We start from the raw sequence: 22,614 nt of genomic DNA on the forward strand, positions 1-22,614 counted from the left end.
GCCGTGACCACAGGCGGAGAGGCACCAAGAGAGCAGTGTGGGGAGTAACCCCCAGGCGGGAGAAGCTGAAAATCCCAACAGAAAAGAAAAACCCGCCAAAAGGTGGGGTCAGATCTGACTTCTGTTGCAGGAGAGCCTGGTGTCTGGGGAACGAGAGATCCGAACTTATGGGCAACATGAGGCTGAGGGTGGGGTGGGGTGCGGTGGGAAGGTGGCCACGCTTGCTGCTCGTCGGCGATCTGTCAGCTGACTGTTCCCAGTTCTACTAAAAACAGGCCAGCGGACGGGTATCCAGGGGCCCAGCGCTCGGGCATGTCAGGTCCACTCGCCGACTCAGCAAACACCACCTAGCACCCACCTCTGTCTCCCAGGCACCAGGCGAATGAAAGAGCGAACGAACAAGAACTCGGTCCTCAGAGAGAGCACCCTTCCAGCATGGCCACAGCGCCCCTGGGACTGACCTCCTGTCGGGTCTGACCCCTGTTGCTGCTCATTCCCCCACAGCCCCGCTGCCCTGTGTCCTCCTACATCCCTCACTTACCATGCCCCTCCCAGGACCCTCCCCTGCCCACGCCGGCGGCCCTCCCGCAGGACACGCCTCACGTGACGTCGCCTGTCGCGTGTGACCTGGCTTGTGAGACTGGGGGCACTCGCTGCCTACATCTCTTAATAGCCATCCTTACAAAGACCACACACACATTTCCTTAGTTTCCTTGCGTTCACTAGGTAAATGAGACTGTCTTTTCCTAGAAGGTGAGCTAACAGAGAATCCTGGGCATTTTAACGAAATGCCTCCTTTTTAGATTCCAGTCCAGCTGCGAAACCTCGGGGCCTGCCTGGAGGAAACGCCTCCATCCCAGGAAACAGCGGACGTTCTCTGTGACCACATGGAAGTCACGACCAAAGGCGAGCAGGCTGTCGAGGTCAGAGAAAGAGGCTCCGGGTCAGAGCACCCACGGGACACATGAGCTGGGTGTCTGTCCACAGCACTATTGAGAACACGGCCCGCAAGTCAGGACGCTGGTCCGTGGACAGTCGGGGCCCTGCCTGCAGTCCCAACCCAGGGACCCCACAAAAGGCCCTGGTAACCTTTGCTCAATCGGCTCCTCCAGGGGGAACACAGAATCACGCGTGCAAGTCTCCAAACAACACCACTCTAATGCCAGAGCCGCCCCACCTCCTCCGATGGCCTCGGGTCCACGGAGCCCCTGCCAGGCCCTGGCCACCCCCACATTCCAGGCGGGAAGGGCTTCATGTCTGAGTCTGACCGTCCAAACTCTGCACAGGCCAGCAGGGCCCACAGCGACCTCCTGACCCCAGGACACGCCCAGCCTGGAAGACAAGCCTGAGGAGGGCCGTAGTGGGATCCTCTGTGTACGGTCTCTCACCGTGTGGCCAGCTCGCTGGCAGGTGTCTGGCTGCCGCGGAAGACTGGAGGCCAGAGCAAGTTCCATTGGAGTAGAACGGAAACCGGGACAGGTGACCAAGAAGCGAGTATCCCCTCCACTCGTGCAGATGTGGTCATTTCATCCCCAGTACCATCTCAGTTTACTATAAACCCTCATCATGTGTCCTCCAGAATAGTATCAACTCAGCAATCTCCTCACCGGGGATACTGATCAAACATTCTTGGAACTCTATCATTGTTATCCTCAGGGTCAAACCCTCATACATTTCAGCACCTGATAGCACGGTCCCTGCAAGTTCTGTGTGTGTTCTCCACTTGGCAGAGTGGGAGGCCAGGAGCCAGCCGGAGAGGGGTCCGCTGGGGTGCATGGCCCAGGCAATGAGGACCCGGCCCCATCTGCCCCCCATGTCACCCCTGCAGACCTCTCAGGAAGCCCGGGACCCAGAGGGGCCAGGCAGAGGCTCGTCCAGGGGCGACCAGTAACCACAGGGAGAGGGTTTCTGGGCAGAGCCTCGGCCAGTGCCAGACTTCCAGAACCTTCCAGGCCAACCCGACAGAAAGATGACACTACAGGGCACCTCCTGAGGGAAGGGAACCTCAGCCCACCGAGGAGTCATGGGCTGTCCCACCTCCATCACCTCTGTGAGCCAACGTGGGTCACCACTCCTCTAGTTCACCTCACAGCAGCCCCAGTGCATATCCGCGCCGTGGCCCCATAGCTCCTGTCTCGCCAGTGGCTTCTCTCTGGCTCCTGGGCCCTCGCACAGTCGCCACCCGATCTGGAGCAGTGAGCTCAGCCCTGCTTGGCCGGGTCCACTCAGGCCCGGTCCACTCAGGCCCTGTCCACTCAGGCCCGGTTCACTCAGGCTGTCCACTGAGTGCTCCAGTTCACTCAGGCCCTGTCCACTCAGGCCCTGTCCACTCAGGCCCGGTTCACTCAGGCCCGGTCCACCCAGGCCCTGTCCACCCAGGCCCTGTCCACTCAGGCCCTGTCCACTCAGGCCCTGTCCACTCAGGCCCAGTCCACTGAGTGCTCCAGTTCACTCAGGCCCTGTCCACTCAGGCCCGGTTCACTCAGGCCCTGTCCACTCAGGCCCAGTCCACTGAGTGCTCCAGTTCACTCAGGCCCTGTCCACTCAGGCCCGGTCCACCCAGGCCCTGTTCATCCAGGCCCTGTCCACTCAGGCCTGGTCCACCCAGGCCCTGTCCATCCAGGCCCTGTCCACTCAGGCCCGGTCCACTCAGGCCCGGTCCACTCAGGCCCGGTCCAGTCAGGCCTTGTCCACTCAGTGCTCCAGTTCTCAACACGACTTCCTGACTTTATCCACGAGAATAACTAAACTTCTCACCAGTCCAACCACCTGGCCCATCTGCCCCCCCACGTGCCCGAGCCACACTGCATCCACTGCCAGCCAGCACCTGCCCACACAGGTGACCTTTCACAGTGACCCCCGTGTCCCGGCTCGTCCCTCCCTCTGTCCACACACAGGGCCCTCAGCAGGACAGACGCCACCTTCTACCTCAGCCTCTGACCTGGGCCAACTGAAGAATTTACTCTGTAACTTCTCTTCTTGGACAGGACTGTGTAGCGCTCATCAGACTGTTCACGTTAAACTTGTTATAAAGCTCTATGTACCCCGACGTCCTCCCCTCAGCAAACTATGAATGCCTACAGGCCACAGCCCCCAAGCTGCCCAGGACTTGTGCCCACTCAGCACCATCATCAGACTCCTCTCTATCTGGGCTGACAGTGACTTTCACTAGACGAACGCCATAGAGTTACCAGTGGGTCTGTCCCAAAGGCGTACGTGTGACTCCTCCTCCTCTGACCTCCATGAGCGTTTCCACCGTGATGTGCATCTGTGGGAACCTGCAACAGCTGAAGGTGCGCTTGAGCACTGTAGGGACATTATGCCACCAGCGTAAGTTTAAAAGGCAGGTGGGAGCCCGACCGGCATGGCTCAGTGGTTGAGCGTCAACCTATGAACCAGGAGGTCATGGTTCGATTCCTGGTCAGGGCACATGCCTGGGTTGTGGGCTCAATCCCATGTGGGGCATGCAGGAGGCAGCCGATCCATGATTCCCTCTCATCATTGATGTTTGTGTCTCTCGCTCTCTCCCCTCCTCTCTGAAATTAATAATGAAAATATATTTTAAAATAACGGAAAAATAACAAATAAAAAAACAAAAGGCATGTGGCAGATGCCTTGAGGATTTGGCATCTCCCAAATGGCCTCGGGTCTACGGAGCCCTGCCAGGCCCAGCCCCTCCCACATTCCAGTTACGTCTGTGGGCATAATTTTGTTCCAATGGACATGTGGGGATGACAAAGGCACGTCCTCGATCCCATCCAGGCACTGCTGACGACAGACCTGGAGGCGTGTTGACTCTGAGCCGGGTCTGGGCGAGGGGACAGGAAGGAACCTGCATCCACAGGAAACCAGCCTTTGAGCTGGACAGTCTGAGAATCCCATCGAAGAGCTGAGGTGTGTTATGAAGAGAAACGTGGCCAGAAAAATAGGCTGCAGTAGCATCTCCAAGAAGAGGCATCAGGGGCGGAGGGGACAGGGCTGAGGCGGCAGAGGGGACAAGAAGAGGCGCGTCAGGCACTCTCAATGGCTCACGCTTCCTGGCCCTGGTGACTTAGTGCCTGTGTGGCCCAAGGAAACTGGGGTGCCCACCCCACGAGAGCACGAGGTATGGGGGTCATTCCCTCGGGAACAGTGGCAAGGAGGCTTGCTGATGAGGGCCTCGGGTCCCTGCAGCTCCGAGAGCCTCACCCACCAGGGCCCACAGGGAGCTGGCGCTGGCAGTCAGTGAACTTGGCGAGGCCAAGCTGGGACCTGTCCTGGGGGACCTGGGGTGAGTGGCAGGTGGGGAAGGTCCTGGCATCAGAGACAGAAGAGGTGGCAGCGTGAGGAGCCCTCGGGGCAGAGGGGCGGGTGCCCAGCAGGACAGCAGAGAACCTGCTGTCCACAAAGAAAACCCGCCATGAAGTGAGCGAGGAACATGGTCAGGGAAGGGCAGGGGTCAGGGCCAGCGGGAAAAGTAGAAAAAGACCTTAATTTATGGCAAGTTCATCCTGGGCTCCTGTCACCTGACAGGTGATTCTCACAAGCTAAGTCCTCAAAGCAAACGGAAACCACGCACCCAGGTCAAGTGCAACAGCAAGGACCAGTGCCTGGACGCTGCCCTGCCTCCCGAGGGCGCAGAGTTCTGAGGGAAAGCCATGGTCTGCAGTGACGCCCACAGTCATGGCACCTCGCAGAGCTGCTCACACCAGGGGGAGCCTTCACCTGGGACAGTCATGGGCCCCGGGCAGTCAGTGCCCAGTCAACCTGCAATGGTGGCCCCCGGGAGCAGCCTGAGTCACCCCGCAGTCACGGCAGAAGTCCAGTCCCTGTGCAGAGGGCCCTGCGGCCCTGATAGCTGATCACCCCGGGCTCAGCCGGTCACCCCGGGCTCAGCCGGAGACCCTGAGGCCAGTCCAGAGGGGTGACACCCAAGTGACTGCCCCGCCGTCTGAATCAGTGGCTCTGACTCTCCCTCCGTGACGCCCGTGCCCCTCAGAGCAGAGCCCGAGGCAGGACACACCCCGTGGGGCCGCAGGGAGTCACACAGTTCTGTTTTTGTTTTTTGTTCATCCTTACCTTACGATATTTTTTCCACTGATTCCGGGAGAGAGAGAGGGAGAAAGAAACATAGATGTGAGAGAGACACATCAATTGGTTGCCTCCCACACGTGCCCCAACTGGGGCGGAGAACCTGCAACCAGGTACGTGCAGGGAATCAAACCCCAGACACCAATGCTCTAACCACTGAGCAACCGGCCAAGGCACGACATGGCTTTTTAAATAAATACGTGTTTCTCATGTGCCAACAAAAAACCGAACAGCAAACTTAAATCAGTTTGCTTACAATCTCAAGAAGCCACGAGAGAGGTGACATCAGAGGGAACGTGACGTCTCATTGGTTGAGCTGCAAGGCCAGGTCACCGCACCTGCCGCCCTGAAGGTGATGAGCTAGTCACACACTGGCTCAGCGAGTGGAACTCATGAGAGGACTTCAAGAAGCAATGTACCCACAGCCTCACCAGTCGGTTAAAAAAAACAAAACATAAGCTTAACCAAAGAATCTCGTATTGCAAATATTGAAAAGACACATTGATCAAGTCCTAACTAAATAAATGATGACAGAACGTGCCCCCTGTGGCCCCTGGTGCCGTGGGCGTGGCCCGTGCTGGGCAGCGCGCTCTGGTCGCCCTGTCCTGTGTACCTGCCAACACCCCGCAGGCGGAGACCCCGTCACACGTGAGGCACCGCAGCTCCAGGCCCCGGAAGCTCAGGCACAAATGCAGAACACATTCCACGAGGTTAATGACGTTGAAGAGGCTGGTCTCCCCTCCAGCCACACGTGCACCAGACGTTAGTGTGTATTCATCCCGGCCGCGGCAGCGACTCTAACAGAGGAGACATGATGGAGCGTGTGGGTAGCTCTGGGCCCCGTCTGCCACCTCCTCTCCCTCAGTGAGGCCTGTCTCTTCCCCTCCAGTGGGAATGCCTGGTGCTTCAGAAGGACTGAACTTCACCTCACGATGGCCCAAGCCCACATTTACAGTGACCGTCCTGTGGTAATGCCGTGTACACAGGTGGATGGAGACATAGACGACTATTCATTTTTGTTTTTCTATCCATTTGCAAAGGAAGAGAAGACTAATAATTCAGTAAAGGGAGAAATTTCGACTCTATAATTCCTTCAGGTTTAACTACATGTGTTTTACAGTCTCAAAAACGAATAAACCCACTCAGGCAAGGCTGTTTCATTGCTGTTTGAAAAATAAATTAATAAAGTTCATCACAGGCTAAACCCCAACCACCTCATCATCCCATCAATACGCTCAGCAGAAGCGTTTGACAACATCTAACCCCCAATCACTATGAGAGCTCAGCCAACCAGGAAGAGCCCAGCTCCTGGACACGGTGAGTTCCACCGACAACACCCGACCACTGACCTGGTGCCGAGTGAGAGGAGCGGGTTTCCCATTCCGATCAGGGACTGGCAGGACGCCCCGTCACCACTGCGTTCAGCACCACACAGGTCTCACCAGTGCAACAGCACAAGAGAAGGAGATAAAAATGTACTGACTGCAAAGAGAGAGACCTGTGAAATGATCATCTCTGTAGAAAGTGGAAAAGAATCGACCAAAAACCTCCTGGTACGAAGAAGCGATGGTGGCAAGGTTGCAGGCTATGAGGGTCACACGACAAGGCAACCCCTTTCCTGGTGCCAGCTATGGACAGTGGGACCTGAAATTAAACACAGTCCCAGCTGAACTGGCATCTCCAAACGTGAAATGCTCAGGTAGCATCTAACAAAACACACAGTCTGATGCCTGAAGCCGAGGGAGAAGCAAGTGCATAAGGAGAAAGCCCACATTCGGGGACAGGCGGAGGCAACACTGTCAGATGTCAGTGCCTCCATCTCCACCTTCAGGTTCAACACCCTGGAATCAAAACCCCAATGAGTCACGCTATGATCCAACAAATTGAGCCTAACGTTGCTGTGGAGGCAAAGCCCATGGTCATCTCCACCTACTGATGGGGACAGAGCGGAGGGCTGAGGCTGACCAGCTCCACGGCCGGCTGTGAGGTACAGGAATCAGGACAGGGGTACTGACAGGGACAGAGCGGAGGGCTGGCCAGCCTCACTGCTGACTGACGCTACAGGAATTTGACGGGGGTACTGATGTGAGAACAGACTGCAGATCAACGGGGTGAACAGAGCCCAGAAATAGTCCCATAACCACAGCCAACCACCTCTGACACAGGAGCGAAGACCGTGTGCTCAACCACTGGAGCCACTGGACATCCACGTGCAAAACATGAAGCTAGACACAAACCTCACACCCTTCAACAATATTAAGTCAAAATGGATCACAGGCTGAAATATAAAATGCAAAACCATAAAACTGCCAGAAGGTAACCTAAGAGCACGGACCACACCTGTGCATGGCACCTGCACCTGGATGGCACCTGCACACAGCATCGGCACGTGGACAGCATCTGCGCACGGCACCGTGTCCCAGCGTAGGCAGGACCTGCAAATGGCACCTGTCCCAGCATGGGTGGCACCTGTGCGTGGGAGGCACACAGTAAACACTGGTCACTAAGTGAAGGACCCAGCACATGGTACGAGGCCATGGCCAAAGTGATGAAGGAGCTTCGGAGCCCGAACGCAAGTCCAGACCACCTCATCACAGATGCGTCACGTGATGGGTGGATCACGTGACGGGTAGATTGCGTGACAGGTGGACCCAGGGCAAGAAGTCCTTGTGAAAGACTCCTCGGCCGCCTTCCTGGTCACAGCGCAGAGCAGAGATGGACGCCTCAGGCCACGGCACTAAGTGGCTCTTTCACATAAAGTTGTTCTGAGGGCCTCCTTTTCCTGTCCTGTGCTCACACGGTCACTCCTCACGGAGCCATGACACCAACCTCGGACCCGTGCTTGCTGTTTCCCATCCGCCTGGTGTGGAGATGCAATCAGAGGGAGTCAGCGCAGGGAGGCGGCCTCACGGGGTCCACAGTGAGTCAAGGGCACGAGCTAGCCCAACACCTGGGCATGTGCTTTGGCTTATCAAATGCCTTTCAACTTGCTCTTTCACTTCTGGTCGTGGTCCAGAGAAGGGAGAGGCCAGAAAGAGCCCATTTGTCCTGGCGTTCCTGGGAGAAATTACACAAAAATCCGATCTCCACTCAACATTATCTGACAACGCAGCGCATCTCAGCAAAGGAGGTACTTCTCACATTCACTGTTTCACATGAACGTATGATTGACCTGCAGCTCTCCATGTGCATCCAGTCCTCCATGACTTTACAACATACTCTAGAACACAGAGGTCTACATGCTTTACAACATGCTCCAGACGCACAAGTGTCTACATGCTTTACAACATGCTCCAGATGCACAGGTGTCTACATGCTTTACAACATGCTCCAGATGCACAGGTGTCTACATGCTTTATAACATGATCCAGACGCACAGGTGTCTACATGCTTTACAACATGCTCCAGACGCACAGGTGTCTACATGCTTTACAACATGCTCCAGACGCACAGGTGTCTACATGCTTTACAACATGCTCTAGACCAGCCTTGGGCAAACTACAGCCCGCGGGCCGGATCCGGCTATTCTATCCGGTTCTCTTGCTCTCCCCTCCGCTCCTTTACTTTGAATTTATATTAGTTCACACAAACACTCCATCCATGCTTTTGTTCCGACCCTCCGGTCCAGTTTAAGAACCCATTGTGGCCCTCGAGTCAAAAAGTTTGCCCACCCCTGCTCTAGACGCACAGGTGTGATTGCAATCCGCCTTCCAGGAGCCTCTGATGGCAAATACCCTTCTCCCTCACATGCACACAGAGCGGCCTGAGATGGGCACCAGGTCGGCAGGAGGGGCACAGGTCTCGGCGTGGGGCTGGCTTGCCTCCACCCACTGTGGTGGGATGTGGGCTTGATACCCAGGGAGGTGGAGCGAGCAGGTTGGAGCAACACCGATGAGGAGTGTGGCTCGCCCAGTGTCAACCATCACCTCAGAACTCCCCAGTGCTTACTTCTGAGGGAGGACGCGTTTCCAACAGAACTGCGATTTGAACATTTTATGTGCACGGCGGTGTCTCCTGCTCCCCCAGTGTCTCAGGCAGCGGGTGCCACCTACTCCACCTTGAAGCACAGGAAGGCGCACCCAGCACAGCAGCCCACGTGGGGCCACAGTCCCGATCCCTTGCACTCGGCCACTGTCCCTCGGGTGCTGGCTGTGAGCAGTTAAAAGGCCATGTGTCACCGCCTTCCCGGAGAAGGGCGGGCCTTCAGGCACGGTCACTCGTGTGCGTGGGCGGTGAGGCCCGGGGCTGGGGACATGCGCAGTGTGCCCGCGCGCCTGGCACTGCACCTCTGCCCTTCACTGAGCAGACCGGCTGCTGGTATTGATTCTTCTGACCCGTGTCTTCCTGCCTCCTGGCCTCCAGTTTCAGTATAAAATATTCAGGACCCGGAAAGTAACTGGGCGGCGGGCGCTGTCAGCACCGAGCACTGCAGCCTCGGGCGCTCTCTGCTCGGTGCCGAGGCTCAGAGAGAGAAAGGATGGGTCCCCGAGGCGAGGCGCAGGTCCAGGGCAGGGCGTGGGGGGGCTCTGGGTTCGGGGGTCGGGTTGGGGGCTGAAGGGGAGCAGAATGAGGGAAAGAAGAGATCATAGAAGGCCATGTGTGCGCCTGGCAGTTGGCTGGGGCGGGTCTCCTTAAAGGGCGGCATTGATAAGTCACTTTCTGCAGGTCAAAGGAAAGCACTTCTTTAAAGATCGCCTGCACCACACTCAGCACAACTGCTATCACTGGAGCCTCTGCCATGTGCGGGTCACCGTCTGTCGTCTCACACAAAGCGCACTGTGTCCAGGGCCCTGGGGCTGTGTCCAGCCGGGGCACTCATTGCTGAGTCCGGGCACGAGGAGACGCGGGCACAGCTGTGACCCCAGCTGGCAGCGACCACAGACCTCGGCTCTGAGAACCGGGGATCAGGCCCTGCCAGCTGAGAGGGCAGAGTTATCCACGTGAGCAGCGACGACACGCGTGTCTCATCCATGTCTCTGCGTGGGAGCAACTGAACCAGAAGGGAAGCAGCCTTGGGAACCAAGTCAGGTGACCTCACACGGCAACTGCTCCAAACCGTTTCCATCCAACATCATAACTAAAACAGGTTTCAGCTGTGTCACCACGCATGTCCAGGCAGATAAACTACACTCTCTGCATCAGACGTGACTACAGCAGCCCGTGTCCGTTCTGGGAAATGGACTTGGCCCCGTCGACGGCACAGGTATGCGTAATCAGCACGCGAATCACTTCCTGAGAACACCCAACACTTCCAAACAGCTAGACAGCCAAGTGGCCCAAATCACACCTGTCTGCACAAACGTCTACCCTTTCCATCATAAAGTCCCAGTGAGTGAGTCTTATGTAAGGTTTTACTTACAGGACAAGTTACTTAAGACTTAAATAGCCGTAGGTTGCAAAAAAGAAGTAAAGAGAGCAAGCGCATTGCTGGAGGAATGTGAACAGAGCACAGGTGAGCCGCAGGCGCCTCCCATCATCGATCCCTCACCCCCACCCCCCAGCCCGAGGAATGTGTGTTTGGAACTGCACCAAGTTCCGGGCACCTAAGCTTCGTGGCAGAGTGGAAAATTCCCTACTTCCTACTGCTCTCTATAGTTTCCAACTAAGCATGAACTTCCCCAAAATGAAACCGAATCTGCAAAGGCTTTAAGCATTTTCTTATTTTAATGTTTGCCTTTAGCAAAAACGTATTTTACAAAATCTATTTAAAAATTCCATATAACCAAAAGGGGAAAGATACAACTTTTAAGGTGATGAGAAACCAAATTGTGTATCTGGCTTGGTGTGTTTTGTGATTCTCTGTAAGATTCCAATCCAAGGGAAAAACATCCTCCCATAAAAGTGGCAATTCAATTATATTCTCTGAAAAACTGCATTTTCTGTATCATGCAAAATAAAACCAAATGATGGTTTCAATTTTAATCATGCTTTTTAGAAATCAAATATGATGAGAACCACATTTCTGATGACTGTGCAGGATTTGCTGGAAGTCCAAGTTCACTGTGTAAGCTGGACCCCCTTCCACCTGCCGGTCTGCCCCTGCCACCTGCACCCGTGAACATGACTTGAGAGGCACCTGCACAGACCTGCTCGGCTGGACTCGCCAACCTGCCTGCCCCAGGCCCAGTGCTCTAAGTGAAGAAAGGACGTATTTAACGTGTGCCCAGTGCTCACTAGAGGGGGGGCAATGGCTTCTCCGCACAGAAGGAAGACAAAACACGCACTCAACCCACAACACCTGCACGGAACCCCGCGAGCACATTTCGCAGGAGCCCGCAGGCACAGAGCTCGGCCTGAAGGGACCTGGAGGCACCGGCACAGAGGGAGGACATGAAGGGACCAGCGCAGAATGAGGGCCTGGAGGGACCGGCTCAGAGCGCGGGCCTGGAGCCCGGGGGGGCCAAGCGGAACCCAGACGAGAGTGAAGGTCACAAGAGTACACTCCACAGCAGGGCGTGTGCAGGACGCGACCAAGGAAGAACCAAACAACCACCTGAGGAAGTAACAGCAAGAAAGGAGGAGCTGACCACAGGGACACAGCCTTGGGTTAAATGACGCGCTGAGAAGCCGACATTCCAACCAATGAGCTACGAGGCAGGTGCTGAGCAGCTGCACACCTGGTGGGGTAGCACAGCCTCTCCACAGTGTGTCCGGAGAAGGCCCCACAGGGGCTGCGTTGGGACGAGCGTCTCCGTGGACAGACGCCCTGCATCACGGGGAAGCCACAGGCCATGCCACAGCGAGAGATAGCAGAACATACCCTGTGCCCCTGGTTTCACACTTCTCACACCTGATCTGCTCACAGGAGGCGAGTCCAAGAAACTGGCCACTCAGTGTCCCCCCAGCCATCCTGGTGAAGGACAGAATGACAGACGGGCTCCTGACCCCGCCTCGGTCTCTTACCTCTGCCTCTCTCATCTGTGTCTGTCCCCACGACCAAATTCCCCATCTCTAGAGCTGAAGAAGGTGCCCCTGAGCCTGCTGACCTCAGGGTGCAAGGAGGAGAACGCCCCTGAACCTGCTGACCTCAGGGTGCAGGGAGGAGAAGGATGCCCCTGAGCCTGCTGACCTCGGGGCACAGCATACCAGGGCCAGGGCACCCAGGTCACCTCTGCAGCCACAGCAGCCACAGTCCCCGCTCTGACACTTGAGAGACCAGGTCAGTTCACCCAGAGGGAAGCAGACGGGACCTTGTCTCATTGTCAGTGGCATGGCGGCTGCTCTAATTCACTGTGGGGATGGACGTGGACGGCTGCTGGGGCTGCAGCTGGGATGCATCCGACACTCGGGACAGACAGGTGACGCTGTGACACTGACAGGGCTGTGCCAGCCGAGGACCTAGCATTTGGCAATGATTCTGTTTGACGCCGGTCATTTAATACGAACCACTTACCGAGTGCTGCCGTGGCCCCAGGACTGGGCTAGACAGGGACACCACCCGGGGACAGGAGCAAGGCTCCCACGGAACTGGTTCAGCAGCGCCTCCAGACACCCCACAATTCAGGGGTGACGTGGCCGAGATTGTGGCCCACAGGGCCTGAGCCTCTCAGTCAGTGGGAACCCACCTAGGAATCAGCAGCGGAAATGCGTTTATTTTGGGTAAACGCACAAGGCCTTCACGCTGCCTTCATCCCCCTGCGAAACCACTGACAGCTGCTAGGACTACATGTTCTCACTTGCGAATGCTGCCTCCTGCAAGCACCCGGCCAGGGCGGGGATGGAACCTGCAACCTGGGTACATGCCCGTACCAGGAATCGAACCCACAACCTTTCAGTGCAAGGCCAGCACTCCTAACCACTGTGCAACACCGGCCAGGGCCTTCGTTCACATTTAATATCTAAGGGCCCGGGACAGGGACCTGCTCAAAGAGGGGACTGGGTTTCATTAAAGCAAAACCACTCGCACTCGGCATACGTCTCCCCACATCTCCACTCACTAGTCAACTCCCCACATCTCCACTCACTAGTCGTCTCCCCGCATCTCCACTCACTAGCCGTCTCCCCACATCTCCACTCACTAGCCGTCTCCCCGCATCTCCACTCACTAGTCATCTCCCCACATCTCCACTCACTAGTCATCTCCCCACATCTCCACTCACTAGTCAACTCCCCACATCTCCACTCACTAGTCGTCTCCCCACATCTCCACTCACTAGCCGTCTCCCCACATCTCCACTCACTAGCCGTCTCCCCGCATCTCCACTCACTAGCCGTCTCCCCGCATCTCCACTCACTAGTCATCTCCCCACATCTCCACTCACTAGTCATCTCCCCACATCTCCACTCACTAGTCAACTCCCCGCATCTCCACTCACTAGTCGTCTCCCCGCATCTCCACTCACTAGTCGTCTCCCCGCATCTCCACTCACTAGTCGTCTCCCCACATCTCCACTCACTAGCCGTCTCCCCACATCTCCACTCACTAGTCATCTCCCCACATCTCCACTCACTAGCCGTCTCCCCACATCTCCACTCACTAGTCAACTCCCCACATCTCCACTCACTAGTCATCTCCCCACATCTCCACTCACTAGCCGTCTCCCCACATCTCCACTCACTAGTCAACTCCCCACATCTCCACTCACTAGCCGTCTCCCCGCATCTCCACTCACTAGTCGTCTCCCCACATCTCCACTCACTAGTCGTCTCCCCGCATCTCCACTCACTAGTCAACTCCCCGCATCTCCACTCACTAGTCGTCTCCCCGCATCTCCACTCACTAGCCGTCTCCCCGCATCTCCCACTCACTAGCCGTCTCCCCGCATCTCCACTCACTAGTCGTCTCCCCGCATCTCCACTCACTAGTCGTCTCCCCGCATCTCCACTCACTAGTCGTCTCCCCGCATCTCCACTCACTAGCCGTCTCCCCGCATCTCCCACTCACTAGTCGTCTCCCCGCATCTCCACTCACTAGTCGTCTCCCCGCATCTCCACTCACTAGTCGTCTCCCCGCATCTCCACTCACTAGTCATCTCCCCACATCTCCACTCACTAGTCATCTCCCCACATCTCCCACTCACTAGCCGTCTCCCCACATCTCCCACTCACTAGCCGTCTCCCCGCATCTCCCACTCACTAGTCGTCTCCCCGCATCTCCACTCACTAGTCATCTCCCCGCATCTCCACTCACTAGTCATCTCCCCACATCTCCCACTCACTAGCCGTCTCCCCGCATCTCCACTCACTAGCCGTCTCCCCGCATCTCCCACTCACTAGCCGTCTCCCCGCATCTCCACTCACTAGCCGTCTCCCCGCATCTCCCACTCACTAGCCGTCTCCCCGCATCTCCACTCACTACCCGTCTCCCCGCATCTCCACTCACTACCCGTCTCCCCGCATCTCCACTCACTAGCCGTCTCCCCGCATCTCCCCACTCACTACCCGTCTCCCCGCATCTCCCCACTCACTGGCCGTCTCCCCGCATCTCCCCACTCATTACCCGTCTCCCCGCATCTCTCCACTCACGAGCCATCTCCCCACTCACTGGCCGTGTCCCCACATCTCCACTCACTAGCCGTCTCCCCGCATCTCCCCACTCACTAGCCGTCTCCCCGTATCTCCACTCACTAGCCGTCTCCCCGCATCTCCCCACTCACGAGCCGTCTCCCCGCATCTCCACTCACTAGCCATCTCCCCGCATCTCCACTCACTAGCCGTCTCCCCACATCTCCCACTCGGCAGCTTCTTCCCACATTCTGCTCACACTCCACAGCGATGGCTGTGTGAGGAACCCCTCCAGCTTGTGTCCTGTCCACGTGGCCGAGTGGCCCCAGGCATTACAGACGTGCTCCCAGGCTCCTCCTCTCCCCACCTCTCCCCTCAGTGGACAGGTGATCTCTGTCCTCCCACCTTCACCAGCGTTTCTGCTCAAATAACCACCCCTACGCTTCTGAAAACCCAGACTGACCGGGGACCCTTGGACACGGGTCCCGGGACACGCGGGCCTTACCTGGGGCAGTGGGCCAGCCGGTTTGGTGAGGATGCCACCCACGTAGACGACGTTGGGCAGCGTGGGCCGCGGGAACTCCAGCGCCACGTCGGTGCACAGCATCCACAGGCTGGAGCCTTGCACCAGGTCATACAGGGAGCGGCCGGGCAGCAGCCCATGCTTCCGCATGACCCGTTCGTACTTGGGGAGCACCAGCAGGTGCACCCCCAGCCGCGACACCAGGTACACGCCTGCGTTCTTCATCCTCTGCACCAGGCTCATGCGGTCCGTGAGCAGCGAGTTGAACTCGGGCACATAGGCGAGGGGCGCAGGGGCGCCCACCTCGGCCGGGTACCAGAGGCCAGTGGAGAAGACAGCGTACTGCACGCCCAGCAGGTGAGCGATCACGAAGCCGCACATGTCGTTGGGGTCGACGAGCAGCAGGTCGAAGCGCTCCCGCCGCAGCGCCCGCAGCAGCGCACTGTTGCCCAGCATCATGTCGCAGTTCTGTGTGTAGTGGTCCAGGATGTCGAACAGCTCCACGGCCGTCAGCCGCCCTGCGAAGATGTTGCGCATCTTGGCCTGCAGAAAGGCATCCGAGGCTGAGGTATTGAAGATGCCCGGGTAGCGCCGCAGCCCGTAGTGGGGCGAGGGCGCCAGGTCGCGACCCTCTGACAGCAGGAACACGGTGCGGTGGCCCCGTGCATGCAGGGCGGCGGCCAGCGTCTTGAAGATGTACATGTGGCTCTCAAACATGATGGGCGGCACGACGATGATCTTGGCGGTGTCGGCGACCCCGAGGGCGCCCCACAGGAGCACCAGGTACGGCAGGCAGGATGTCATCGCTGCAAAGACAGAGCCCGCTGAGCACAGCCTCATCGCACAGCCCTGGGCACAGCCTCACCACAGCCACGTGCCCAGCTCCTGCCCCAGGACCCCCTCCTCTCTAACCACCTGTGCCCTGCAGGTTCACCTGAGCGAAAAGGACAGCTTGCAGGCACGCCGTGCACGGCCGCACGGGTGAGGGAGGCCTGTTGTGCTCACCTCCAGTGTGACCCTGAGACTTCCTGAGTGACATGGACCCCGGGGACCATCAGTCGTCTTTTCACTGAGCACCACGTCAGTCGGGGAAGCTGGCAAGAGGTGTGTCTCTCATTTAAATCCTTCCATCTCGACAGCTACGTGCATCCCCAGCTATGACCAGGCAAACACTGTTTCACAAACAGCTTCAGGTCGAGTTCTACCAGGACACTGTCTCCAGGAAAATGACGTACAGTGTTGTCTGCCTTGGTCTGGACACCCTGAGTGCCCTGAGACGCACTTCGGGGCTTATCTGGGCGGGACGCGGGACAGGAGGTCAGAGGGTTGCCTGGTCTGTCCAGGCCCTGGAGGGCGGCAGTGAGGACGCCTGTCTTGCACAAGCTGTGGGTGCCCCAGCTCAGGGCTGGCCAACCTCCTGCACTCCATGGGGACAGACAAGGTGCAACAGTGAATCGTCTGCTGGCACTGTGACAAGTGACGACCCAGCCTGGGAGGCCATTCGGTGCAAACTACCATCCCCATGCTACCTACCATCACGGGAGCTAATGTAACACCAGCAATCAGCGCCCAAACAGAGAAAAGGTCCCAGCAAGAACCTGGCAAGAAACTGGGCACTTTTACTTCAAGGATCACCTACAACAGACATCTGCCGTCACCCCACCAGAACCTGTTCTTCCTCTTATCGCCCATGAACCCGTCTGTACAAAACCCACCACCCACAATGCAGTTTTAACAACGATACCTTCTCAACATTCAAACACTGCAAGCAAGCAACCTAAAAAAAAGAAATAAAAAGAAAGAAGTCAATAGCAGGCAAGGAAGAGATTAAACATTACATTTCCAGGGCATTCTCCTCTCCCTCCAAGGACGGCTAGGCACGATGGAACCCTGCCATTCGGTGTGAGCAGAAGTAGCGTGTTATACATGTGAGGAACACCCATGTCAGATGCTGCTCAACTGGCCATGAGGGCTTTAAACAAATGAGGGTGGAGAGGACGCTGCTCTCGCAGCAATGAAGTGTGTTACGCTGGTCCCAAGGGCCATGGTGGGAGGGAGGGTGTAGCCAGTGTCAGGGACACGTCCCGAGCCTGTGGCACAGCCTCTCAGGGTGTTGGCTCTTGTCTGGCGACTTCCAGGGAAGAAACATTAGGGACCCGAAGTCCACATGTTCTGAATTCCCAGAATGAGATTTATGCAAAAATTTATTTCAACAGCATGTCCACGGCCTGTGTCCGCGGCCTGTCACCGCCCCAAGTCCACGCGGACATGGGTGGCAGGCCAGTGGTCCGCAGCGCCCACGGGTGTGTGTCAAGGGGGCTGGGGCACCCAGTCCGGGCACCTACTTTTCAAACTGTCACTTACTCTGTGTCCCAAACAGCTGGGAAACAAACCCATTTCTCATCACAGAAGGCTGTGGACGGGCCGTCCAGAAGAGAGGCTCTGTGAACCTCATTTTATTCTTTCTTTTCTATTTCACATTGTCTTTCGGTCATGGATACGATGTAAAAACAAGCCACACAACATGGTCTTTTGTTGGAAATGATTTCTGAGAGGGAGGAGGACAGACGGATGGGAGTGGTCATGACCTTGCTGTCCCAGGAGGAGGCCGCCGTGGCTGCTGAGAAGCCGCCTACACCTGTGGTGCCTGAGGAACTGAAATTTAAATCTTATGTAACATAGCCACCTGCGGCTGGTGGCTGCTGCACTGAAGTTTAAAAAGGGCATAGAGCTCTGCTGGCATAGCTCAGTGGCTGAGCGTCAACCTATGAACCAGGAGGTCAATTCCTGGTCAGGGTACAAGCCCAGGGTTGTGGGGTCGATACCCAGTGAAGGGCGTGCAGGAGGCAGCCGACCCATGATTCCCTCTCATCATTGATGTTTCTGTCTTTCTATCCCTCTCCCTTCCTCTCTGAAATCAATAAAGATATTTTTTAAAAGAAACTGTGGCCAATCCAGACAGTGGAGTATTACTCAGAGCTGAAAAGAAATGAGCTACGAAGCCGTGAAAAGACATGGAGGAACTTCAACGCACATTCCTAAGTGACAGATGCCAGCGGCCAAGGCCACACACTGTATGAATCCAACTACGTGCCACTCGGAAAAGGGAAGGCCACCAGACAGTACCCAGGAGGCGCACGGGGAGGTTCCGAGCAAGAAAGTGACCTAGCCGTGTGACCAGTGGTGATGGACAGGTGTATCATGTTTGTCCAAACCACAGCACATGCAGCACCAGTGGCCCTGATGCAAGCTGTGGATGCTGGGTGATGAGGACATGTCCCTGGGGTTTATCAACTGTGGCAAATGTCCCCTCTGGTGAGGACGCTGAAGGTGGGAGGAGCCCATGTGTGGCAGGAGGTGTACAGGACGTCTCCGTACTTCTGTGAACCTAAAACTGCTCCAAAAAAATAAAAGCAATAAAGTGCATAAAATACCTTTAAATTTAACTAAAAGTATATTTGTTCTCTACTAGGTATGATGAGCCTTTTCCTGAAGACACAGAAGTAATACAAACTGTGCAGAGACACTATATTATGTTGTTGTTAATCCTCACCCGAGGATATTTCCCACTGGTTCTTAGGGAGAGTGGGAGAGAGAGGGAAAGACAGAGAGAAACATCGATGTGAGAGAAGCACACTAATGGGTTGCCTCCTGCACATGCCCCAATTAGGGGACGAGCCAAGGAGAAGCCTGCAACCAAGGTACGTGCCCTCGACCGGGTTGTGGTCATACAGTGTGTGGCCTTGGACACTTAGGTCCGCTGATCCAAACCAGCCAGGGCGAAACACTGCATTGTTTAATGGAAGACTATATCCCATAAGATGTCTTCCTTCCCAAACCTCCACTGAGCAATGTGGGCAGCACATCAGAGCGCCATCCCGAATCTGAATTGGTTGCAAGTACAAAGCTCGTGTCACCCGCCTTACCGAAAGCATCATGAGGGCTTCCCACAGGTGCTGCGTGGTCTGGGCCCCCCTGAGTGGCAGTCTCCCTGCACACCCTGCCTGCCCTCTCAATGCCTCCTAACACAGAAGCTCCGTGCATGATGTTCCCACTGCCAGCCATGCTTGTCCTCGCCCCTGCAGCTCCACTCAGACCCTGCCTCCAGGACCGCGCTCACAGCCTCCCTCACGGCCCTTCTGTGCCCTCTAACAGGGTTGTGGTCTATGGGTCTTTCTGTGACTCACTGACGAGATCTATTTTCCTCCAAGTTCCCTGTGGGCGGGTTCATTTCCACCCACCAGTGGCCGACCCCGAGGGCATGGCCCTTTCCCACCAGGAGTGCAGTGTGAGGAGAGTGGAGCTTAGAACGCACCCAAGGACTGCACGCACAGGCGGCCACACAGGGTTTCTTTCATGGAATTGGCCAGGAGGGGAGCTTTCATGACAATGCACGTCCTTGCGAGGACACAGCGTGGTACATAAGCCCCTGGGAAACGGTGAATTGGCAGAAATGTTCTGAAAAACAAGCGGCAGGTCACTGTATGCTAATGAGAGGACTCTCAGCCAGAATCACCACCTGGTGTGAGTAGTGATGCCCTGCCTCCATGCCCAGCAGAGGAGAGCCAGCCCCCCGGCAGGAGAGGACCACGCAGACCCCAGTGAATTTCAAGTTCGCCCCAACCGACAGAGCATCGGCCTGTGGACCCAAGGCTCTGAGTTCAATTCCGGTCAAGGGCAGGTACCTCAGTTGCAGGCTCCTCCCTGGCCCTGGCCCTGGTCAGGGCACATGCAGGAGGCAACCCATCGATGTGTTTCTCTCACATTGATATATCTCTCTCTTTTTCCCTCTCTCTTCCACTCTCCCTAAAAATCAATGGAAAACTATCCTCAGGTGAGGATTAAAAAAAAAAGAAAAAAATTTCCACAATGGAATTTTAATGACGAAATACTCAATACACTAAGAAAGCAGGAATCAAAAATGTGTCTATAAAACCATGTTTGCAGAAAATGATGATAAACCTACGTACACACAGGATGATCAGAATGACAACAAAGACATGAAGCCCATGTGAGGTGACAAAGTCGCCCGACCGTGACCAGCAGTGGGTCTGGATTGCCAAACAAGTGATCCGGTTTCCTTTTCCTACCTATGTTCTTCCATAGCCCTGAGGTTTTCCACCAAAAACAATTCCTACCACACTCAGCTTCCACATAAACATAACCTTCCCTCCGCGTGTGCTTCCCCCTGTGCAGGCCCCTGGAGGCAGAGGTCTCGGGAGGGCCGGTGACTGCCTCCCTCACACCGCCCGCGCGGGGACAGCCTGGAGAAGGGCTGCCTGTGGCCGTGACCAGGACCGACAGCCAGGCCACAGCATCTCCACTGTCAGCCTCATCTTCTTCTTTCATTTTAACCAACGAGTTCGGAATCCCGCGACGACTCACGGGAGGCGTGACGTCAATGACGCCCCTGGACTTGGGGGCATCCCCCTGTGGCAGGAAGGACGGCTGGTCCAGGGGCATCTTACCTTCCCTGCCCCCACATCGGGCAGTGAGGTGCACGCTTAGGTCACAGGGAGGAAGCCGGCCTCTGCTGAGCCACACACGAAGGCACAAAGGCGTGGGGCATGCACTCTCCGCCCCTTCCCCGGCCCGGGAGCCTGCACATTCCTGGGCTCACAGCCAAAGCTCCCGAAACCACGTGCCAGCCTCTGGCACCGGGCTTGGCCACACCCGTGAGTGCTGGTCAGTGGCAAGGACGGAAGCCCAGGTGGGGCATGGGATTCTACCTGGTGCCCTGGGAGGTCCCCCACTCCTGCTGGCTAGAATGAGGACGAGGTAATGATTAACACCCCACAGGCAGCGGGCACCTCAGGGACAGGCTCGGGACAAAGACAGCGGCTAGCTGGAGCCAGAGTCCCGGCCCCCAGCCCCCACCAGCAGGGTGACTCAGCCACCCACACGGAGACTGCTGCTCTGTCCGCCCTTCAATCCTCCTGGTGCCCAGGTGGAGGGCAGGCTGGCCAGCTCGACCCCACAGCCAGGCCCTGTGTCCCAGCTCACGAGCCCTGCTCCAAACTGAACCAGACATCCCTTTACCCGCAGCTGCTGAATGCAGGGACCTCCAGAACCTCACTGGGAAAGGGACACCCGTGCCGGGGAGGGGGCATGGGTGAGATCATTTGGAACATTTGAGCAGGAGTCAGCAGGTGAAGAAGGTGCTCAGACCCCCGCCCCCATCGTCGGCCCCTCAACACACGGTGCCTCTGAACATCCAGAACTCGAGGTGCTGGTGCGGCAGCCGTGGCCTCACACAGACACGCACCCGGGACACGCCCCCAGCACATGTTGGACACGGCAGACACCGGGTCACTTCCCAGGCTTCACGAATAAACCATCCAAACCGCCGCCAGGAGTTCCAGGCACAACTGCTGTCACTTTGCCTTTATTAAACACTAGGGTTTTTATCCAGAGTCCCTTGAAAGAGACAATGGGAGATGTTCCATGACACTCCAGTCCTGACGCTAACCTGTCCCCTCACAGACACAGGACTCACACAAGGACCGTCAGCAATACACGCAGCGCAGTTCAACCCAGACGCTGAGGGCGCCTGGGCTCCCGCTGTCCCTCCGGGAGCAGAGGCTCCAGATCATCTGTCCCACTGCCCTGGATGCTGCCCTGGGGCCGCTGAGCAAGCACACCGACTACGTCCCGCCTGGACGACCTGCAGACACGCGGGGTGCAGGTGCCGAGGCCCAGAGAGAAACACAAGGCTCGCTGTTGGTGCACTGGCCCAGGCCTCTGACGTCCTCGGGGGAGATGAGATAAAAGCGAGAAAAGAGAGAGGCGAGCAGGGCCCCCGGGAGCCCAGCGGACAGGGCATTCAGTCCGTTGCACACAAGGCCCCACGGTGGGATTCAAGTCAACGCTTGAACACAAATCACCACTGAACGGGACAGCGCTCCAGCGCTCATGCCCTAAAGGATCACCACTCGGCAGGAAGGAGGTGCTAGGACCACAAGCTACATCTACGACAGACAGCTGAGATCCCCCAACAGGGGCTGCAAGGATGTGGGGTCAGAAACAGAAAAGCCTGCGCAGCCACGTGTTAAGGGGTTGAGCATCGACCTATGAACCAGGAGGTCACAGTTCAATTCCTGGTCAGGGCACACACCCAGTTGTGGGCTCAATCCCCAGAGGGGGGCGTGCAGGAGGCAGCCGACCCATGATTCTCTCTCGTCATTGAAGTTTCTCTCTCTCCCTCTCCCTGTCTCTCTGAAATCAATACAAATATATAATTTATTAAAAGTAAAAAGAAAAGAAAAAGAACCAGAAAGGCCTGCGTGGAAGCTCTGGTCCGGGAGGCAGGGCTGAGGGCACACACACTGGGATGGACAGTGCCAATCCCGGTTCAAACGCCCTGGACTCAGTGCCCACCTCTCAGCGCACGAGTGGCTTCCGGGGCAGCACCTCTCAGCTTCCTCCAGTTTAACATCACACGTTCAGCTTAACCTGATCGGAATAGCGCGGTGTTTGTAACCTATTATCAACGGCACCTTAGAGCTAGCATGTCAAACTCGGCTGCATGCGGCCCACAACGAGTATTTTTACGGCCCAGCCAATGTAACGGTATGTAA

At 56.7% G+C, this 22,614-nt stretch overlaps 1 protein-coding gene across 2 annotated transcripts in view; it reads right to left on the reverse strand.

Moving 5' to 3' along the window:
* Positions 1–22,614, reverse strand: part of UGT8 (UDP glycosyltransferase 8) — a 46,176-nt gene that overhangs the window by 9,958 nt on the left and 13,604 nt on the right. For both annotated transcript variants that reach the window (XM_080672222.1, XM_080672221.1), the window contains exons 2-3: positions 16,782–16,814; positions 15,020–15,843 (exon numbers count right to left, since the gene is read on the reverse strand). In XM_080672222.1, the coding sequence (XP_080528348.1) occupies positions 15,020–15,841 (822 nt within the window). In that variant the 5' untranslated portion in view covers positions 15,842–15,843; positions 16,782–16,814. The remainder of the gene's footprint in view (positions 1–15,019; positions 15,844–16,781; positions 16,815–22,614) is intronic.

This window comes from Plecotus auritus (assembly GCF_963455305.1).
Source record: "Plecotus auritus genome assembly, chromosome: 6".
Taxonomy (NCBI): Eukaryota; Metazoa; Chordata; class Mammalia; order Chiroptera; family Vespertilionidae; genus Plecotus; species Plecotus auritus.